The sequence below is a fragment of the Cavia porcellus genome, unplaced genomic scaffold (assembly GCF_034190915.1).
Source record: "Cavia porcellus strain 051 isolate PalLab524CR breed Dunkin Hartley unplaced genomic scaffold, mCavPor4.1 scaffold_31, whole genome shotgun sequence".
NCBI classification, from domain to species: Eukaryota; Metazoa; Chordata; class Mammalia; order Rodentia; family Caviidae; genus Cavia; species Cavia porcellus.
This window is the reverse complement of record NW_026947514.1, coordinates 5,388,047-5,407,779: the sequence shown is the minus strand read 5'-3', so window position 1 is coordinate 5,407,779 and position 19,733 is coordinate 5,388,047. Positions and strand designations below refer to the sequence as shown.

Below are 19,733 nucleotides of genomic sequence, written 5' to 3'. Positions count from 1 at the left end.
GGCCACACCCCTTAACCTCTCTGAACCCAATTCACAGCGAGATGCGAAGCATCTACCTCAGGGCTGAGTCATTAAGCGAGGGAACCGAAGAAACCCACCCAGCACCACGGTACAGTGGTGGAGCCCCTCTTCCACGCCACCCTGCCTCAGCCCTGAGGTCACTAACAACGCCCAGCCCCCACTAGAGCCCAAGGCCACATCCCCCAGACAGAACACTGCCTATTCCTCAGTGCAGACAGAGCTAATAATTAGCTGTCATGACTTAATAATAAAAGGAGATAATCCATACCACGACGCACATGGATTTAACTAATCTTAATTTAGAGGCAAAATAACAACTCCAAATAGATCAAATGCAAGTTTTTAAGACAACCTGCCAGTGGAGTTTATCTCCATTTTCCAGCACAAGCAAGTTATTGAGTTTCTCCCACTGGCCAAGCTAGTATTTTTTTTTTTTCTTATTTATTTAATTTCTAAGTCTGAAGCCAACATTCCCAGAGCAGCATGAAAATCCTGAAGCTCTTCTCAAACACTTCCCTGAGACATATCTTGCACAGCAGTGGGTCACTGGGACCCCTCAAACCAAACCCAGCCTGCACCCCACCTGCTCTAAGAGCCCCAGGATCCTCCCTGGCCCTCCCCAGCCCAGAGGCATGTGCCCCGTCCTGTCACTCACTGTCTGTCCCCAAACTTCAGAAAACCAGACATTGCGGGTGAGGGGGTCAAGCCTACAAGTGGCAGCTGATAGCTCCCTGCTCCCTCCCCTATAGTGTGTTCTGGTCATAGAAGAGGTGAAAACAGGCAAACCCAGAAATGGGTAAACACGTCCATCCCTTCAGGGGCTCCCAAATGGCAACTCAGGAGGCATCAGGAAGGAGTCGCCTAGAGAATTGTCCCAGATCGGTTTTCCAGATCTTGACAAAAGCCAGCACCCCCAAATGCCACTAAGCACAGTCTCCTGCTTTCCTCAGCATGGCTTTCTAGATGTTTCCATGGCTTGGTCGTCCTCCGGCCTAACCCTGTGACAGCTGGGTTTTCTTCACAGTGCTTCAAAGTAAGCACAGATCAGGAAACTGAGGCTGGAAGAGTAGGAGACACCAGGACCCCAGAGCCACCAGCAAAAGGGACAGTAATGTGACAAATGCCATAGGCCTGGATGCAGGTCATGGTCTGTTGCATGCTGATGCCATCTCTGATGGTGGAATTCCAAGAACCCCGTGGAGGTTTCTTCCCAACACTAACAGGGAGCCCATTGCGAGGAGACCCGTATCAGCTCCTCTGACCCTGGAAAGGAAGAGCATCCATCCGAGACCATCAGGAAAAAGCTCCCTGAGAGCCAGGCACACCTCGCAAGCTCCCAGTCATCAGCAGAGCAGATGAGGAGACTGAGGCTCAGGAGGTCACAACTGGGGCTCAAGGCTGCCAGGGAGCCAGGCTGGGTCAAGTTGCTCCCTTCCTGTACCACTGGACGTGGCTTTCAAACCCAAACGCTCCAAACCCAAACGCCTTCCTCCTCGCCTCTCCCCAAACTCCCCCCCGAGGTGGGCACTCAGCCCGGTTCCCTCTGCCAGTTCTGGAGGCCCCACATCCCTCCCAGGACTGGGGAGTGGGGGGCTCCTGTCTGCCCTGGATGGATGGGACTGTCCTCCAGTAGGGCCTGACAGAGGCCAGGACAGCCACAACGAGCAACCTCAGCCACACACAAGAGTCCCCTGGGCTGAGCAGCCGCCCTGCCCAAGTCAGATCTCCAGGCCTGATGCACACCCTCTGGCCAGCTCCACCCATGGTACAGCTGCCCAGGTTCTCCTGGAGCTGTGCAGATCTGTGTGACATTTCCCCTGGGCTGAGCAGCCGGGGAGACTCTGAGACTCTCAGAGTCCCCAGGTACAGCTGCCCAGGACCTCGGCCCGCACAGAGACAATGCACACAACAAGGTCCAGGCTGCTGCTCCCCACAAGGGACGTCTTCTCCTTCCCCAGGGCCATCTCATTTTAGCAGCCCAGATAGGGAAAGGACCACAAGTGCCCAGTTACTGAATGAAAGAACAAACCAGTGAAAGAGATGACCTCCAACAGAGCTTCAGGAACTTCCTCCTTCTTCCTATTCCTCTACTTTACAAAAAACGAACACTAGCAACTCTGTCTGTGCCCAGCTCCAGAACAACTGTCCTGAGGAAAGGACTGATCCAGGAGCCCCAGACCCTGGTGGCAGACCTGACCACATTCCAAAGCCATCTCCATCCCGGGGACACACTTAAGGCTTGGATGGACCCCACACATTTACAGGGCCAGCACTCTGATCCGTTCCCGGAGCCCCCCTCCCCAGCACCCACCGTCTAGAAGCAACTGCTAGAGAGGAGCGTCGAGGACCATCTAGCCTAAGTGAGGACCGCTGGCCTAGGACAGGCGACCAAGCCAGGTGGCCAAAGCCAGAGTCCCCCAAATGAACGGTCACTTGCTGGCCAGGGACAGCCACACCATGGGGACCGCAGCAGGGCCTGGAGGGTCTGTGGGACACCGTGGAGCCACGGTGGGAGGCAGGCGCTGAGGGTCCCGCAAAGCCAGCGGAGGCAGGGGCATGGGTGGCAGCTGTGCGGATTTCCGGAAGCCCTGGTGGAAAAGCACACAAGACTCCTCGTCCCCTCTTAAAATATAAAGACTCAATTATCTTTGAGCAGCTTGCTTTACACATGAATTGACACATTTATTTTACAATAAATAACTGAAAGTTATCTGTGTTTCCTTTACTGTTAATCTACACAGAGAAATAATAAACAGGGCTTGTCTGCAAAACTGCAAGGGCGGCAGTCCTCAGAATTCAATTAAGCTAAAATAATTAATGCTCCCACCATATTAAATTACTTTACACATTTGAGCCACTGAAGTTTTATTCTTTAATCTTTCCCCTTTTTTTATTAAATTTTTAAAAAGGCAAGGAGAGAAAAGTTGGGACCAGAGCAGGGAGGGAAATAGGAAAATCGGGAACTAGAAAGGGATGCGTGGTGGTTTGTTAAAATGGAATGGTCGGCATAGCTGACACAGCACGCAGACTGTTTTGTGCCTTTGATTAAAATAACATTTTAAATGCTTTAAACAAACATATCTCTTTAGACTTCTAAGGGATTATTTTACATATTTCTTCGAGAATGAAGAAATCCATTCGTCCTGTTGCTGAACAGAAAGGCCAAGAATATCTTTCATTACACATAAAATAAAAATACTGTAGGCTGCTGCAAATATTACTCCCCAAAAAGAAAGAAAAAAACCAGGAGGCGGGAGGGCCACAGGAGGAGGACAAAGCTCCCGGGGGATTAACTTTGCCTTTTATGAAATCACATTTAGCCACTTTCTTGAGCAAACCTCCCCCCTAATCCACGGCCCGGAGCTGGGAAGCACCTACGATGTGCAGAGGATGAGAGACGCTTAGGGCAAAAGCTGCCAAGTCGTGCAAGGAAACCAGAGAGGGGACGAGTGTCCTTGGCCGAGGCCACGCTGAAAGGGGTTTACACACCGACCCTGGGGTACTCATCCCAGGGTCAGAAAACACAGAGAAGGGAACTTCTCGCCTGCTGGCTCGGCCCTGCAGTCACACAGATCTGCGCAGCTCCAGGAGAACCCAGCAGGTACCTGTAGGAATCTGCAGGTCTCCCCCTTCACCCCATGTGCAGAAGGGTAAAGTGAGGCCTGGAGCCACAGTGTTGGATGGGAGTTGCTGTGTGACCCTGACTGCCTCAGAGGTGACAGGTGGTCCTCACCCACAGCCATCTGTCTCCCCTCCAGGAGCATCCGGTGCTCGCAACAGGTTCCAGGGCCCAGACCCATGGGGATCCAGCCACGCATTTTCCCAGGCAGCTACCTACTTGCATGCTACAGAGAAAAGCGGGCCCTGGAGAGAAAAGTTCCACTGGCAAATCATTTATGGAATCCTTCCTGAGAGTCTCATTCACTGTGGACAAATGGGGAAACTGAGGCTCGAACTCCTAGAGTGCTCAACCCCAAGTCAATCCTCCCCAGCAGCATTGAAACCCTCATCTGAGTGACCTCTGATGCATGCCTGCTCCAGGATAGGCTGCCACTTTTAGGGCACATGGGAAGGCCTTCCGGGACCGGAAGTATAAACCAGGAGCAAACGCTCAGGTTTGCCTGCAGAGCAGAGGCTCCCCGGAGTGGCGGAGAAAGCAGGATTCGGTGCGCAGTCCCATGATGAGCTGCACCTCAAAGGGAGGCCCACACCTGTTCTGCAGGTGGTAAGACCAGCTGTCCAGGTCAGCCAGGTGGGCGTGCCCAAGGGCATGTCCAACTCCCCAAGGGCACAGCACTCCGATAGTTCCCACAACCCTCCCCAGCCCTATGCTTAAGTCATGCAACACAAGAAGCAGCCTACCCCTTCTTGACACAGACAGGAAGCTGAGTTCAGAGGCAGCAAAGGAGATGAGTGCTCCCAGTCCTAAGTGGCTCCCAGCCACTCACCACCACTCTCGACCTCTTCCTAGTCCTCACAGTGGTCCTCTCAAGCTTAGGTTCCTTAGCTCCATTTTAGACACAGGGAAACTGACGCGTCTCGATTGTAAAGAACAGATTCCAACCCAAGTCTGGCACCAAAACTAGGCCCAAGGAAGCCACTCCAAAATCACCAACAAAGGGAAGGACAAATAGACTTCCAAATTTCTACCTAAGCTCCTGACCACCTTGGGAGGAGGCTCCCAGGTAGATGCCCTCAGCCAAAGCAAGTCAACCAACAGAGCCCAGCTGGGCCTCTCTGAGCCCAGGCCTGTCTCCTTCAGGGGGTCACCTGAATGGTGGGTCCTCAGGAGGGTGGAGCCCCCACCAGTGGCCCAGAGGCCATCCTGGAAACTCCCAGGCCTCCCCCAGCACCGAAGCTCTCAGACTGAGGGCGCAGGACCCGGCAGGTGGCTTTGACAGCAACCAGGTGAGCGCAACGTCCATACCTGCAATGTTCTCCTGCTTGGGGCAGATGCCTTTCGTGGGTGACAGCAGGTGGTCATCTTCATCGGGGGTCACCTGGATCCCGATCTCTACCGGCTCAGACACTTTCCTGAGCTCAGAGCGTGAGGAGGGTGGCGGGCTGCCCTTGTCCAGGCCTTTGTCATAGCAGGCACCCAGGCTGCCGCCACACTGCTTCTTCTTGTGCTCTATAAAAACCAGGATGTCCCCCAGGGGGAAGTTCATCTGACACTGGCCACAGGTGAGCAGGTCAGGGTCGGGGCCACCCACCATCAGCCCCAGGCCGCTGGGCTCCTCTATCTCCAGACCCTCGTCTTCCTCGAGGATGGCAGCCTCCACATGGTCAGCCTCTGCTGCAGACAGAAAGGAGACAGGGGAGGGGCAGAGAAGACAGATGGGCTTAGGCGATCACAAGCACCCAGCGCTCCTTCCACCCCTCCTTTCCCCACCAAGAAGCGGGTGCCCTCCGCCGCTGGCCGCTGGACCTCATCAGGTCTGCCCAGCACTGGCCCACGACGGACGGGCAAGCTGAGGCTCCGGGAGCAACAACCCAGCTCCCGAGGGTTAGCACTTAAGTAGAGGTGACCTTACTGCTTACTAACATCCCCCTACATAGCCTGAGAGCACAAGTATGTACACACACACCAAACATGTGCACAAACGCACACACCACATATCCTGGGTGCTCTCAGTATCAGTGGCCTTCGAAGGATCTCAGCATCACCTGGGAGTTTTGAAGAACCCCAGCACCCAGGCAGCAGCACCCCAGATCAATTGCACTGGAAACCAGACATGAGCATTTCCCAGGAAGCCCTAAATGATTCCAGTGGGCAGCCCAGGCTGAGAGGCAGTGAGCTAGAGACGTGTCACCCAGCTGGGGCAGGAGCTGCCACCTCCCTGCCCCAGGGCCTTCATTCATGTCATGTTCTCCCCATTCATGTCTGCCCCCCTTGCATTCCTGTACCTGAGGCCTGGCCGCACACCAGACTAGAAAACAGAAACCCAGACTGGTGCGTCAGAGGGCCAGTCCTTCGGGGAGGAAAAAAAAAAGAAAAAGGCCCACATGCTCAGAGAGCAACAAGTGAGTGTCAGGTTCCAAAAAATATGGGAAGGAAAAACAAAGCCACAGACAAGACTCCAGAGCGGGCCTGCTTGCGGAGGGGAGCTGGCAGGGCTGCCAGCGCTGTGCTCCGGCCCGCCGCCCTGGCTGTGTCCTCAGCTCCCCACTGCCCCTTTTCCGAGGTTGGCTTTATTTCCACCTCTCCCACCCCCAACCCCCCCAAAAAAGAAAAAATATCTTCAGACCCCAAAAGCGTTTCCTGGCACGTTTCAAAGCACATTTCAGTAGGCTACAGGCTTTCCCATCTCTTTAGCAGTTGGTGCATTTCCTCTTGTTGTTGAGTTTTGTTTGCTGGGTTTGGGAGGGGCCTGTTTTATTTTGTTTTGTGGAGGGCATCGGACCCCAATATTTGGAAGCTAATAAATGCCCCAGAAATCAGCCACCGCCTCGGGGGAAAAACTGAAACACTCCGCCGCTGAAAGTGTCATCGCTAAAGGGAAGTGGACAGTACGGAGGAGGCTTTGTGTGCCCCTCGGAGCCAGCACACTTGGCTTCGAGTTTCTCAAGAGTCAGTGTCAGCAGTGGTGTAGAAAACACAAGTGGTGGGGGGCTTCAGAGAACCACAGGTCCGAAAGCCGAGCAGACAGGTAACCCTTAAAGCTGTGCGGATCGAAAACCACAGAGGCTCGAGGACCAGGAGTGGAAAGCAGGAAACAGCATTCCGTGGCAGTGAAGTTACTGGAGGCCAGAGCCAAAGAACAGATAATTTAAGGAAAAAATTCTGTGGCATCTTCCATCCTCCCTATAAATCACTGCTGTGTGTTTTCTAACACAGGCTTGTGGGGCCTAGGAGAGCCGGGGTGAAAAACCCACTGAGTCCACGCCGCGTGACATGGAAGTGGCCGTAGCGGGGGGCGCAGGTATCGCCGAGGGGGAATCTGCGATGGGAAGCCCTGCCCGTGGTTCCGGTAAAGCAGGCAGGGCCCCCACAGAATTAAACACGGAAATGCATCAGCGACGTGGCAGGACAAAAACACCCTGCAGCCCAGGAAAAATCCTAAACGTCCTGTCGTGTGCAGATCACGAACAAAAAAAGAAAGGTCCGACAAGGTAAAGAAACAGTGCTCACAAAGCCGTGTCCCAGAAACCATTAATTACACTTTAAAAAGAAATCGGAGTTTACTTAAAAAGGAGTTCCAAGACAATGCTACATAATTAATTTACCAATTTATTTTATGAAAAGATGCTTTGCTCTGGTTAGAATGTAATCACAACCTTCTCGCTGAACAGCGGTTCGAGGGAGAGACTGGATTCCTGCGAACGGTTTGTCAGAACATAAAAGGTAATTATTCGGTGCCTCTTTTTCCTTTAACGATCTAACATTGAGCAATACTGTTTATATTGAAAAGCTCGCACCTTTAATTACCAATTACATATACAGAATTTCAGAGCCAAAGGAGAAGACTGTGCAAACAGTTCTTTAGAAATATAAGGATGTATTGTGCGCCATTTCTAGAGAAAGAGCACTAATAAATGGGAGGAGGATGTCAAAATATTGTTTTGTTAAAAAAAAAAAAAAGCACAAAGGAAGTGAGCTAAAAAGCAAAAAAATTTTAAAAAATAAAAAGACAAAACGAAATTGAGAATTCAAATGAAACTGAAGGGCAGCCCCTGGGACGGTTTTAAATGCCACCCCTGAGCAGGCTGCCAGGGGATCACAACAGCCCCGACAAACCCACATTCCCAACTGGATCATCCCTTCCGAGGGTTAACTGCATCTTCAGTGGACTTTCTAAAATTGTTTTTTATTAACCTTTGCAGCTACCTCCGCCCTCCTGGGTAGGAGCTCTCACAAGCATGAATATCTCCTCTCTCTGCTAGGAGCTGGGAGCGACAAAATTTGAAATGCATTTTCCAATTCAGAAGAAACACAGACTAATTTAAAATTAGCAAAGGCCACCTCTGCCTGTTCCCAAGCATCCCTCTCTGTCTCCAGTTACTCCCTTTGCCAAGACTGTACCACAGCTTCTTTTGTTGCCTTTTTTTTGGTAACATCTGGTATTCCTTCCCTTCTCTGGCAGCTCTGCCTTTTCACTTTCCTTGTGCAGCAGGTCCTGTGATCCCTGGTAATTGAGTTTGACCGTCCCCGGCAATGGTTACTGTGCTGTGGTTGGGATTTCACTATCGAGTCCCCCGACAGCCACACTCCAACTCAGGGCTTCCAGGGACGCCGACAGGAAAAGGAACCAGACCCCTTCCAAAAGGAAAAAAAAAAAACCTCCCTTCCCTCGCACTTTCAGCATTGAAGTTAAACTCCCTAAGATGATGGGGTGCTCCCCCTGCCAACTCCTGAGAAGGGGTGTCCTCTCCACCCCCACCCCAGGTTGTGGGGCTCTGAGCTTTGACCTGCTGTTGCGTGACATTCCTGAGGAAGGTGGCACGGTGGCCCCCTGTGTTCGGGCAGCAGGCAACCCCCAAACCACACAACTTGTGGGTCCCAGCAGGTGGACCAGCTTTGGGCCTGCAGGCTCCAGCTGGAGGCCTCCAGAGACACCCTAAATGCTGTGGTTTCATTTCCGCTGGCAGGCGGATACTGGGCCCGGCATGTAGGGTGCGTGTATGCGCGTGTGCATGTGTGGTGCAGGGTGTGTGTGTGTGTGTGTGTGTGTGTGTGTGTGTGTGTCCCTTCCTAGAACTGTATCAATAATAAGAGAGAAGGACAGAGCACCAAGCTCTGAAAGCAACAAGGAGGAAGAGTGTGGACCCGTGGGAAACCTCCTCTTCTGCCCATAGACACCTGAGTTTGGGTACCTCCAAGGACCAGGCCTCTGCAGGGACACGCAGCCGGTCAGCCCTGGCACCCAAAGCAGACAAAACACCAGCAAAGAGACCAACCCCCAGGCCCTCCTGCAGCCTCATTCAGCAAAGCCAGGCTTTCAAAACCAAGGCAAAGATGAGGTCTTCCTCTAAGACACTATGTGCTTTCGTGAACAGTTCCCCAAGTGCCAGGCAACCCTGCAAAGCATTCCTATTCCCCACATACTGTGAGTCTGATAAAGCAGAGCAGTTGCTAAAATGTTGACTCATTCAGAGGAGGAATGAATGGGTGCAGCAGGCGACCTGCTCAAATGTTACATGTTGGACGACCGGAGAGAGCTCTAAGTGTTAAATCCTAAAGTGCATGAAAAAAATATATATTTACACACACACACACACACACGAGTTAGATTTTTCTTTTACAACAAAACCACATTTTATTTACAAGGCTGGGCCTCCTCCCAGCTGGTAAGCGCATTTAGAAGCAATGAAATCAGGCTTCACAGATAATAATGGGCATCGTGGTTAAGTGGTGGGGGGAAGCACTTGATGCTAAGACAAACTTCCCCGTGTCTCAGTTCTGCTGTGAGGGAATCTGGAGCAGAAGACAGAAATGGAAAGACAGGGGAACGCTGGCAGCCAGCAGCCCCAGCTTCCTCCAGGGCTCGGAAAGGCCTTACCTGGCCAGCAAGTCCCCAACATGCACCTCCAAGCGCCCTACTCGCCAATGTCCAACTCTACAAATGGCCCTGCACCTGTCCTGGGCATCCCAGCCAAGAGGTCAGGCTCTCACTGTCCCCAGAGCCAGGGTATGTACCCCTGCCGCAAACACAGTGCACAAGCTCATGTTTCCTTTCCCGTGTCGACTCAAATCTAAATATCTGTCTGCAATGGCTTCACCCATCATGCAGGAGAAATAGATGCAGAATTATTGTTTCTGTGATGGGGGAGGTAAGGAGGGGGAAAGGTGGGGGGAGGGATGCCAGGCTCTTAAAATCCTGTGCCACCAACGTCACAGCCGCCATCGTGATATGTATGCGTGTTTACAAGAAATGTTCCGCATCCATCCGCCCAGCTCCGCATCCGACTGGAGACTTTACACCTGCTTCCTGCGAAGACGGAGCCACCACAGCCAGCCCATGCTTCCCAATGATCTGCAGAGGAATCTTTTTATTCTCCTCCCCGAGAGCGAGAGCGAGAGCGTGAGCGGTCGGGAGGGGCTGAGGCTCCGGGCGACACTGAACCGGCACCGGCACGCGCCCTCGCCGGAGCACAACATTTTCTGAGCTGCCATCAATTTTTAATTTATTGGATCCAAGGGAAAATAACAACCATGGGGAGGGGCAGGGGAGGAGGGACTGGGAGAGAGCAGGAATCAATTCTTGGTGGAGAAAATAATCTACAGCTAGATGACGCTTAAAGGTACGACAAGAGATTTTATGAAGTGCTCCCCACTGAGGAAATAATGAAGTGCCCGGCAGAGAAGGAAGCAAGGCAAGAGCCAGGCCCGTGCTAGGAGGGGTGTCCGCAGGCGGCCAGGGAGGGTAGGACCCCGGGCGAGAGGCTGGGGAGGGTCAGCCAGGCAGGGCACAAAGCAGAAAGCCTCCTCCCCCAGCCACTGCCCACTGGGCCAGTCTGAGGAGTCCAGCCTGCTCCGGGTGTCACAACCCTGCACCTCCCTGAGACTTTCCAAAGGAGGTCCACCACCGTCACCTCCATGGAGGGACGGGCGTATCTCAAGGCCACCACCGCACCGGGTACTCCAAACCAACCATGGAGCACAAGCCCCGAGCAAAACTGTCACCATTTCTGACATCTGGAGGGAAGACCGAGAAAGCAGCCAGGGCAAAACCTAATACCCAATATGGAGCTCTCCTCCTGGGAAAGTGACCAGGATTCTGGCCGACTTGGCCAGGCCCTGAATTCCAGGAAAGTGGGGATTCCTGAGCTGGTGAAGAGGTTCCAGGGAGAACCCCACTCACTGGGCCCTGTTGGACGGACTCCAGATGGGCAAATCAGGCCGTGTTTGGGGACTCCACCACCTGCACCCCTGCCCTAAGCTCTGGATACAGGCTGTCCTGGAAACTCTAGCTTGGTTGTGGCAGAACTTGGACAGCATAAGAACAGCTCCCTGCAAAGTAAATTCAGCACTTCTACACACTGAGGCCAGCCCCCTGCTCCACGGCACATGCCCTCCTAGAACCCTGAAAACTGAGCTCAGGAATCTGCATGTCATCAAACCAAGGATCAGAAAAAGAAGTAAATAACTCATGAAAGCCACATTCAGGTGTACTCACCAATCCAGGCCATTACCAAAAGGTTACAAATAAAAAGCTAAGTCTGCAACAACTGGAATGAAGTGACCTATGTTTTGATAAATAAAATAGCTGCTTAAAAGAAAAAAAAAGGAAAAAGACTTACCGCTACAGAAAACCTTCCAAACACACTCTTCTATAAAACTGCAAATGCCCTAAATCCTCACAGCCACAACGGGGCTTATAATGATATGATATAAAAGCATTCTTTTTGACCAAATGAAGAGATTTGTTTTATTTAATGTTATGCTTTTTCAAAGGTGCGGGCAGAAAGGGATTTCCATAGGGCACACGGCACTAGCTAGAGGAATTCAGATTCTCAGAGCCCGACGGCTAGACCCCAAGGACAAGAATTGCTTCCCAAATCTCATTTCCAAGGGAGAGATTTAAACACGATCCTTTTTTTTTTTTTTTTTTTTTTTTAATTCTTACGGGGCATCCATTTGAGACACACATTAATCACAGTAACATTGGATTCAACTTTCCCCAGTCATTTCTGCATGTTGTTTTAATGGACTCATTAGAATGGTTCACAAATGTATTTGTATTTCAGCAGTTCAGTGGAAGGGGGTCATAAAAAAGTTATGTAAAAACAGAAGGGTTTTTTCTTCCTTCTCTCTCTCTTTTTACTTTGAGGTTACTTAATTTTGTGTGGTCTGGGGTTTGATTACAGTCAAATAGCTCAGGCTAGCTAACTCAACACCCAAGCAAATAATCAGCTGCCACCAAGAAAGAAAAAAGAAGGGATTTCTTGAATTTCAGCAACCACACAAAAGACTGGCATGTGTCAAAGTGCCGGACGCAAGTCCCCGAGAACGCAGCACTGTTCATCAGGCCTCGATCTACTGTCACCTCAGCCGGCCAAAGCGAGGCTGCTCTGCTGGCCCCCCCTCCTCGCCGGCTCCTGACGGGGCTCAAGTGTCCTCCTGATATCTCTGTCTCCCAACAGCCTGCTCTCGGCATTTCTACACACATCCTGGGGAAAGCCACCGAGCCAGGGAGGCAGTCGACAGCCAGCCCTGGCTGGGAGGAGTGCATCAGAAATGCAAACAGACCTCATGACATGGGCTCTCTGGACCTGGGAGGCAGCCTTGTGCGAGCAGGCAGGGACAGCACAGAGCACAGGAGACCCCAGGTCAGGTCATGTGAGTAAACAGAGTGCTTCCAAGCCATGCCCAGAGCAGCTGGGTGACAGGGATGTTTATCCCTGGACTTCTTCTGTGTCCCCTCCCTATTAAAATACGTATCAGTGTGTCCACAGCGTGAACCATCTTCAGGGAAGACTGCTCAGCCAGCATCAATAACCTGGCTGCCTGGTGCAGGCCACAGTCCCCAAAGACTATTTATTTTCCTCTCCATTCCAGATGTGGCCCTAGCATTAACTGAGAAGCCAAAGTCTTTGGAGAGTTTGAGCTATAGGTGAGGGCTAACCAGGCACCCAGAGGGTCCTTCCTACAGCCAGTGGAGGTGGAAGACAGTTCCCAAAGGAGCCCATCTCCTCCCTCCCCATATATATAAATACATATATATTTATTTGTATTCCATGTCTGCAGTCTGTGTAGTCACAGTTGGTGAGCAAACCCTAGTTCTAAAGTTTAAAAAAAGCAAATGGAGGTCTCTAAACTGAATTTTTCAAAACAGCTTTCTGCAAGCCAGAGGTCACTCCCTGGCCCAAGCCTTCGGGGGGACAGTGCCTCCTGGCCTCTGAGTTAGCCGTCCAGGAGAGCTCGCTGCCATTGCCGGCTCACGACTGGCTCCGTTCGATCATTCAGTGAAGTAGAGAAATCATCAGATAAATGGCTGGCCCTCTTTCTACAGCTGACGACAGTGCAAGGCTTTTGTCTGACCTAATTTATTTCTCTTTCAGGTTAGAATAAAGCCCTCTTCCTGTTGCAGGGCAACCTCTTCTGCTCCTATCCTGAGCTCGAGCGTGGGACTCAGGATTGCTGCGCTGTCTACAGAGTGCTTGAACTTGGGAGAGAAGGCATTATGGACCCAGAGCTCATGTGATCTGAGCACCTATATCCCCCACACCAAGTGACAATGTTTAGGAGAGAAGCGGGCTCATTAAGTGCCGTCCACGGAGGAGACCACGCCAGGCCAGTGGTCTCACCAAGCCTGACTCCAGCAGCACACACTCCTCTCAAACAAAGTTTTACACGTAATTTGAGTTGGCATTTTGTATCTTTGGGGAATACTGCCGTTTCCTTTAGTACAGTGGGAACATTACCTAATACAAGCACTGAGGATCCAAGTGCTATAAAATCTGAGCTAAAAGGATTTCCATTCACCAAGCTGAGCTGGTGTACGATGCCCCGAAGCAGCGGCTGATTCTGGGTGTGACCTGGCTGTGCTATCCAGGACCCAGGAAGGGACATTGATAAGACATTCCTCCCACACCCCAGGCTGGGGCTCCCACATGCTTCACGACAGAAGACAATTTTCAAAACGTCAAGAGCGCAGGCACAGCGGAGCGAGCACACTCATTCAAAACTAACCGTTTTAATTGTTTTAAAAAAAGAGAAAAAAGGAAAAGGAAAAACAGGAGAGGAGGAGAAAGAGAAAATTAAAGAAAAAGCCCCCATCTGCCAAGGGAGGAGGGCTTGTAAATCAATGGCGATTGCTTGAAAATAGATTTCTCAAACTTATATTCTCATTCTGTCCTGCACGAATCTCTGCAGGAAAATCAATATTACAACTTCACACTTAAGACATTTTGCAGCACCGTAAACTGCCGCTCGGCTGATGGACGGGCTCCCAGCCACCGAGCCAGGCGCCGGCTCGCAAGACACGGGCACCGAGCTCCCCCTAGCGCCCGGCACGCCGGGCCGGCTGCGCTGCAGGCTGGCTGTCCACTGCAGCCAACGCCACGGAAAAAGTTTATCTTGGAAAGTATTTTATCACAAGGAGCAGCCAGCCGGCAATGCAAAGCCATCAAGATAAGAGAGGTGTGGCATGCATGGGGAGGCCGGGTTCTAAGCCGCAAGATGGTACGGGAGCTCAGTTCGGCTACAACGGCCCGTAGCAGTCAGAACCTGGGATTTGTAATTCGACTGCAGCCCCATGTCACCTGAGACAGTCTTCTCATTATTGTCAAATGCTCCCAAAGCTGGCCTTGCCTTCAGTCAGCCCCGAAAGAGATGACCACCAGGGCATCTCACCCAACACTTTAACTCTGTTCCCCACCCTGTGGTTCTAAGAAAAAAACAACTGAATTCACCCCAAGGCTGTTGAAACGATCCATTCTCTACTACTAAGTATTTTGATGGTCAGACAAAAATCGCCAAGGCCAAGACACAATCAGATAGCAACCTCCTCCTCCTGTCTCCAAAAGAAAGAAATATGCACTTGTATAAATCTTCAAGTCAGGGGGGGAAAATACCCTTTAAAAATATTAGGGGTTGTTAAAATATGCTCGCGGCTGTTTTCTCTCAGGTGTGAATTACAAATGAATAAAATCAGCCTGGCATAACACCTTTGATGAACACATTTTTATTCTCCCATGGAATCAGCGCAGCTGACATATCACACTTCTAATGATATGGGCTTCCCTTCTGTGCAGAAGGGAGACCAACATCACTGCCCCCACCAGCTACCAAAAAAAGAAAGCAAGCGGAAGAGGGCCCATGCCTCATCCAATTTACCAGAGGCCTCGTCTTGAAAGCTAAGTGGACCGTTGGGGACACGCTGGACCCTAGGGAGGTGTGTGAGGCACTGTGAGGACCGCCACCTTCACAACCCTCAGCAGCTGCAGAACCTAATTTGAGAGGCAACCATGGAGTCAACGCAGCCTAACTTCTGAGTCCAATCTTGGGTCTCGCTCGCACTGTTTTTGCAACATCATGAATTCATACAGAAAACCGCTCATCTCCCCCAGGAAACCCACCCCACTGTGGGGGTCGTGTCACTGACCGTGGGCATCTTGTTTTCTCTGGGAAAATCTCGTGTCCTGCCATAGACCGGACAATACTTGCTTCCCTCTCACCCTGGCCCTGCCTGGTTCTGAGGCTCACAGCTCTTCCTCTGCCTGGTCAACTGCTGCCTACCTCGCCTCCCCTTTCCTGATGACCGCTCTGTTGTTGTGTTTGTTTTTATTAATAGCTGTCCCTGTCCTCTGGTTTTAAAAGCCATATCCATCTGGATCAAACGTTTTGAAACAAACCAGGAGCCCAGGCTTTCGTCTGTCTCCCAGCTGTCTCCTACTCTTTCCACCTCAGTCCTCTCCTCCCAGGCCCTGTCTGTAAACTAGCTGCTCCTCAGGGAGCCTCTCCCCACCACCGCCACCCCACCCCAAGTTAACGGATGCTATTCGTGGCCTCTTCTGACTTCCCGGGTCATCAGCCATTGCAAATTACATCATCTTGGAGACCCAAGGCTGCTGCCCCACAGGTCTGCAGGCTGCCGACCAACTGATAAAGATGCTGCCTCATTTCAGGCGGCTGCTTCCACATTTTCAATCTTAAATGTGAACCCCAGGCAGGGGCTGTGACAGACAGGACCTGTTTTTGCTAACTGGGGCTCCACAGCACCCCAAATCCAAGGCTGCAGCCTCATTCACACACAGGCACATCCCCAGGCCCTGCAGCCTCCACTGCATCCTTTCCTGTCTTTTCCCTGCTGGGGTTGCACAGGACAGACCGAAAAGCCAGCTGCTGGGGGATAATAAGTAGCCTTGTCTGAGAACTGGTTGGACCACTATCCCTGCTTAAACCCCTGCACAAACACGGGGCTCCCTGTGCCCCTGAAGACCGGCAGGATGGCTGTGTTCTCCTCGCCACTCTTTGCCGCTCTGTCTCCTTGCCATCTCCCCGGTGTCAGCTGGCTTTCCCGGCCACTCGAGAGGCTGAGAGGCAGGGAACACACGCAGCCTGGAAGGAGGTTGCAGCAGGCACCCCTCGCCCCCATGCGCAGCTGCCACCAGTGCTTCTGGCCAGAGCTCTCTCCTGCTGTCCCAGGGATGCCGGGAGAGGGGACAGCAAAGGCTGAACAAACCTACCTGCCCCTTTTCCCCTTACCACTGCAGACGTGCCTGGCTTACATGGCAGCTGTCACCTTTGCAATGCACCCCCAGCATCTCCCCACTCCCTGACCCCCCCCCACTGCCCCCACCTCAAAAACAACCCTTGCAATTATAAAGGGGCTCCATGAGGCCAATTGCCTGCTGGAGAAATGAGGCGCCTGCAAGTCCAGGCGCTTGCACAGCCATCCCATCTAAGGGGTGGCACGGGCAACGGCTGGCTGTAGCTTGGTAAAGGAACAAAATGTCAACTGGCAAGAGGGACCTTCATCCAGCCAGGCTCAAATCTGGTTGCAAAACATTTTGTTTTAAATGCAACCAGCAAAGTCTCCTTTGATGTTACAACAGGAAAAAAAAAAAAGAATTTCCTCTCCCCTCCCTCCAAAAAGGCATCCCTCGACCCCAGAACCCCACTCTCATATCTATTCCTCCCTCCCCAAATAATAATAATAAACCCACAAATTCTTACTAATGGGTCTGCCGTAACAAAGGAGAGAGCCGGCAACTGCTCCCAAGCAGATGGCTGCTATACTGTGTTTTCAGGGGAGGAGAGAACCCCTTTATATATTTATTTATTTATTTAAATTTTTTAAAATATAACATAAATATTCGGCTCTCGGGCCGCCCGGCAGCCAGTCCTTGGCGGCGGCGGCTGGGCGCGCAGCAGCCTTCTCCTCCAGCTCCTGCGCTGGAAGCCGGGCCCTAACCCTCCGAGGCGCGCGGAGGATTGCAGGAGCGGTTTCTCCATGGCACCCAGAGGATGTTTTATTTCCATTGCAATAAAAAAGAAAGAAAGAAAGAAAAAAGAAAAAAATGCAACGGCGACCCAAGCACCGGCGGCAGAAAGAACGGCGGGGACGCGTCCGCGCGCGGCGAGGAAGCGGCGAGCCGACCTCCCGGTGCAACAGCGCGGGGACCCGGGCGGGCCGGCCCGCGAACACCGTACCTGGGCCGCGTGCACTCGCTTTTGCTTTGCAAAATAAACCCAGCTGGGGCGTTGGAAGCGGCTGCGAGTCTCCCCGCTGCCTGACTGCACACTGGCCTGAAACCCACACGATTCCCTCCAGTGGATCGCCACTGCGCCCTGCCTTGTTTATTTAGATAGGAAGATGAGCGATATTGAGATGGAAAGACAGATAAAAGATGGATATCTCTGTTTTTCTTCTTTTTTAAATCTTTACTATTTTACAAGCGCATCTCTCTGCTCCCACTTGTCAATCTTTTTTTTTTTTTTTTTTTTTTTGCTTTTTTTACACATGGCGTAGATTTTTCACCAACTTCAATCCCTCCACCTTTCTCTCCCACCCCTCTTCCTTTTGGCGTGGGGGGGGGGGGACAAGATCGTCCCAGGAGACGGAGGTGGGGAAACGAGGAGGGGAGGGGGTGCTGGAGCCCGGCAAACAGCCGCGCAGCTGGATTCTTTTGCAAATAGCAAGAGGAGGGGAGGGAAAGGCGGCTGCGGAATCCTAGGACCGGCGCGGCCGGCGCCCTGCCGGGTTGGGCGCAGCTACCGACCGGGAGCCGGCAGCCAGAGGCCGCCCTAGGCCCCGGCTCCCCCAGCTCCGAGCGCACCCGGGTCCCCTCCGCCCGCGCCGTCAGCGCGGACCCACGCGCTCGCCAACTTTTCCCCACTTCCAGGCTCCCCCTCCCCCTCCGCTCCCCCGGCCCCCTCCCCCTCCTCTCCAATCCCCGCCACCAGCGCCGCCGCCGCCACACACGCCGCTCGGAGGGGCGAGCGTCCAGCCGGGCTCGGCGCGCACACCCGCGCCTCCTGCCGCCTGCGCGCCCCCTGCCCGGCCCGGACCCGGCTCCGGCTCCGCAGGCCCCCGAGCCCGGGGCGCCTCCGGCTGCGCGGCGCCGCGACTCCCCCGGCTGCAGAGAAACTTTGCTAGGGCCCCTCGCCCCCCGCCACGCTCCAGGCCGGCTCGGCCGCCTCCGCCGGCCCCGGAGCGCCCGGCTCGGTGTTCCCAGCCCCGGGCGGCCGGAGCCCCGACCTCGGCCCCTCGCTCGCACGCACGCCGCAGACACTTACGTGTGATGAGCTCCCTCTGGGACAAGTGCTGCGGGTTGCCCTGTTTGCGGCGGGACATTGCCCCGGCATCTATTCTGGCATCGCCCGGAGAGCTGCACTGATGGGGCCAGGAAAGGGTCCGAGCCGCCGCCGCCGCCGCGCGCCTCCTCCTCGGCCCGGGTTGGTGCGTGTTCCCCCCCTTCCTCTCTTGCCCTCTCTTCCTCCTCCTCTTCTTTATTTTGCTTTTTCTTCTTCTACGCTGTTTTTGTTTGTTTGTTTGTTTTGTTTTGTTTGCAAAAAAGAAAAAGGAAAGAAAAAGACCTCTCGGTCTAAAATAAGAGACAAAAAATAATAATAATAACTGCTGTCGCTTGTCGTGGGCTGCCTGGCTTCTTTAAAAATATATTCTTTGAAGAAAAAAAAAATCTCGTACACTTCTTCAAACTGCTTGGCCTCTTGGACTTCTAAATGTCTTCTTTAACTTAAACCGGATTTGCACCGGCTCCTGACACTTTCTTTCAGGGTCTTGGAGGTGGAAAAGCGCACTTCCACCAGAAGGGGGAAGGGGGGGATGCAAACAAATAAAAAAAGAAAAGAAAAAGAAGAAAAAAGCAAAAGCAAAGAAAAAAAAGCAAAGCAAACTTGGGGACTTGTCTCGTACCCCCTCACCCCGCCCCCTCAAAAACCCCAAAGCGATGGAAAACTGCCGCGGCTCGCTTGTTTCTGGGTGTTCTGCGGGCTGCCTGCTTTTTTCTCGGAGACTGACCCTTCCGAGGCTCGGGGGGACTCCAAGCGCGGCTGCTTCCCAGGTCACCTGGCGGGCGGGCCGGCGCCGGCCGGAGGCTGCCGAGTCCCCGAGCGCTCGCTCGCTCCCCGCGCTCCCCCGGCGCCGCGGGCCCAGGGCGAGCGGGGCTCAGGGGCCGCTGCCCGGTGCGCCTGGGTCGGTGCGGGCGCGGACGGGGAGCTACAGATGGCACCGTGAAGATGGCGGAGTCCGGGTTCTCCGGGAGCTCTCGGTCTCTCTATGGCTGGGGCTGCCTCTGTACAATGGGATAAAATTCAAGTTCAAGTGCGGACGTGACGTTTAATCTGCACTAGAGACAAAAAGACCCGGAGAGTCGGAGCACTGGGGGCGACTAGCGGTGGCTTTTTAACATTGTACCCTGGAAGAGAACAAGAAAGCACACACAGAGACACGCGCGCGCGCACGCACACTCACACACACACACATACACGCGCGCGCGCACACACTCGCCCGTGCGCACACTCGCAGCCCGAGCCGGCCACACGTGCAAACCGCGCTTTTGTGCGCGCCTCTCATCCCCCCAAGCACTGACTGCGTAAAAGTGGGGGGACCGGAGGGGTGGGTGCTTGGCAGGGTATTTTTAAAGAAAAGAAATTCTCCAAGCTTCCTTGCCTCCTGGGAGCGAGACCCCCTGAGAAGGGGGGCGGGGTGCCGTGTGAGTGAAGTAAACTATACCAGTGCAAGTCTCCACCCCCACCCCCACCCCCAAAAAACACCCTGTGGACTTGGGGGGCGGGAGCGGTG

The 19,733-nt window shown here is 53.1% G+C and overlaps 1 protein-coding gene across 4 annotated transcripts in view; it reads right to left on the bottom strand.

Annotated features, from left to right (window-relative positions):
• The window catches only part of Bcl11b (BCL11 transcription factor B), an 86,881-nt gene extending 67,586 nt beyond the window's left edge, over positions 1 to 19,295 (bottom strand). Inside the window, exons 1-2 of one of the 4 annotated variants that reach the window (XM_063241269.1) lie at positions 18,206 to 19,295; positions 4,949 to 5,314 (exon numbers count right to left, since the gene is read on the bottom strand). In XM_063241269.1, the coding sequence (XP_063097339.1) occupies positions 4,949 to 5,314; positions 18,206 to 18,263 (424 nt within the window). In that variant the 5' untranslated portion in view covers positions 18,264 to 19,295. Of the gene's footprint in view, positions 1 to 4,948; positions 5,318 to 18,205 lie in introns of all 4 variants that reach the window. The other 3 variants (XM_063241268.1, XM_063241270.1, XM_005000491.4) reach the window with 3 other exon arrangements.
• Positions 19,296 to 19,733: the final 438 nt, after the last annotated feature.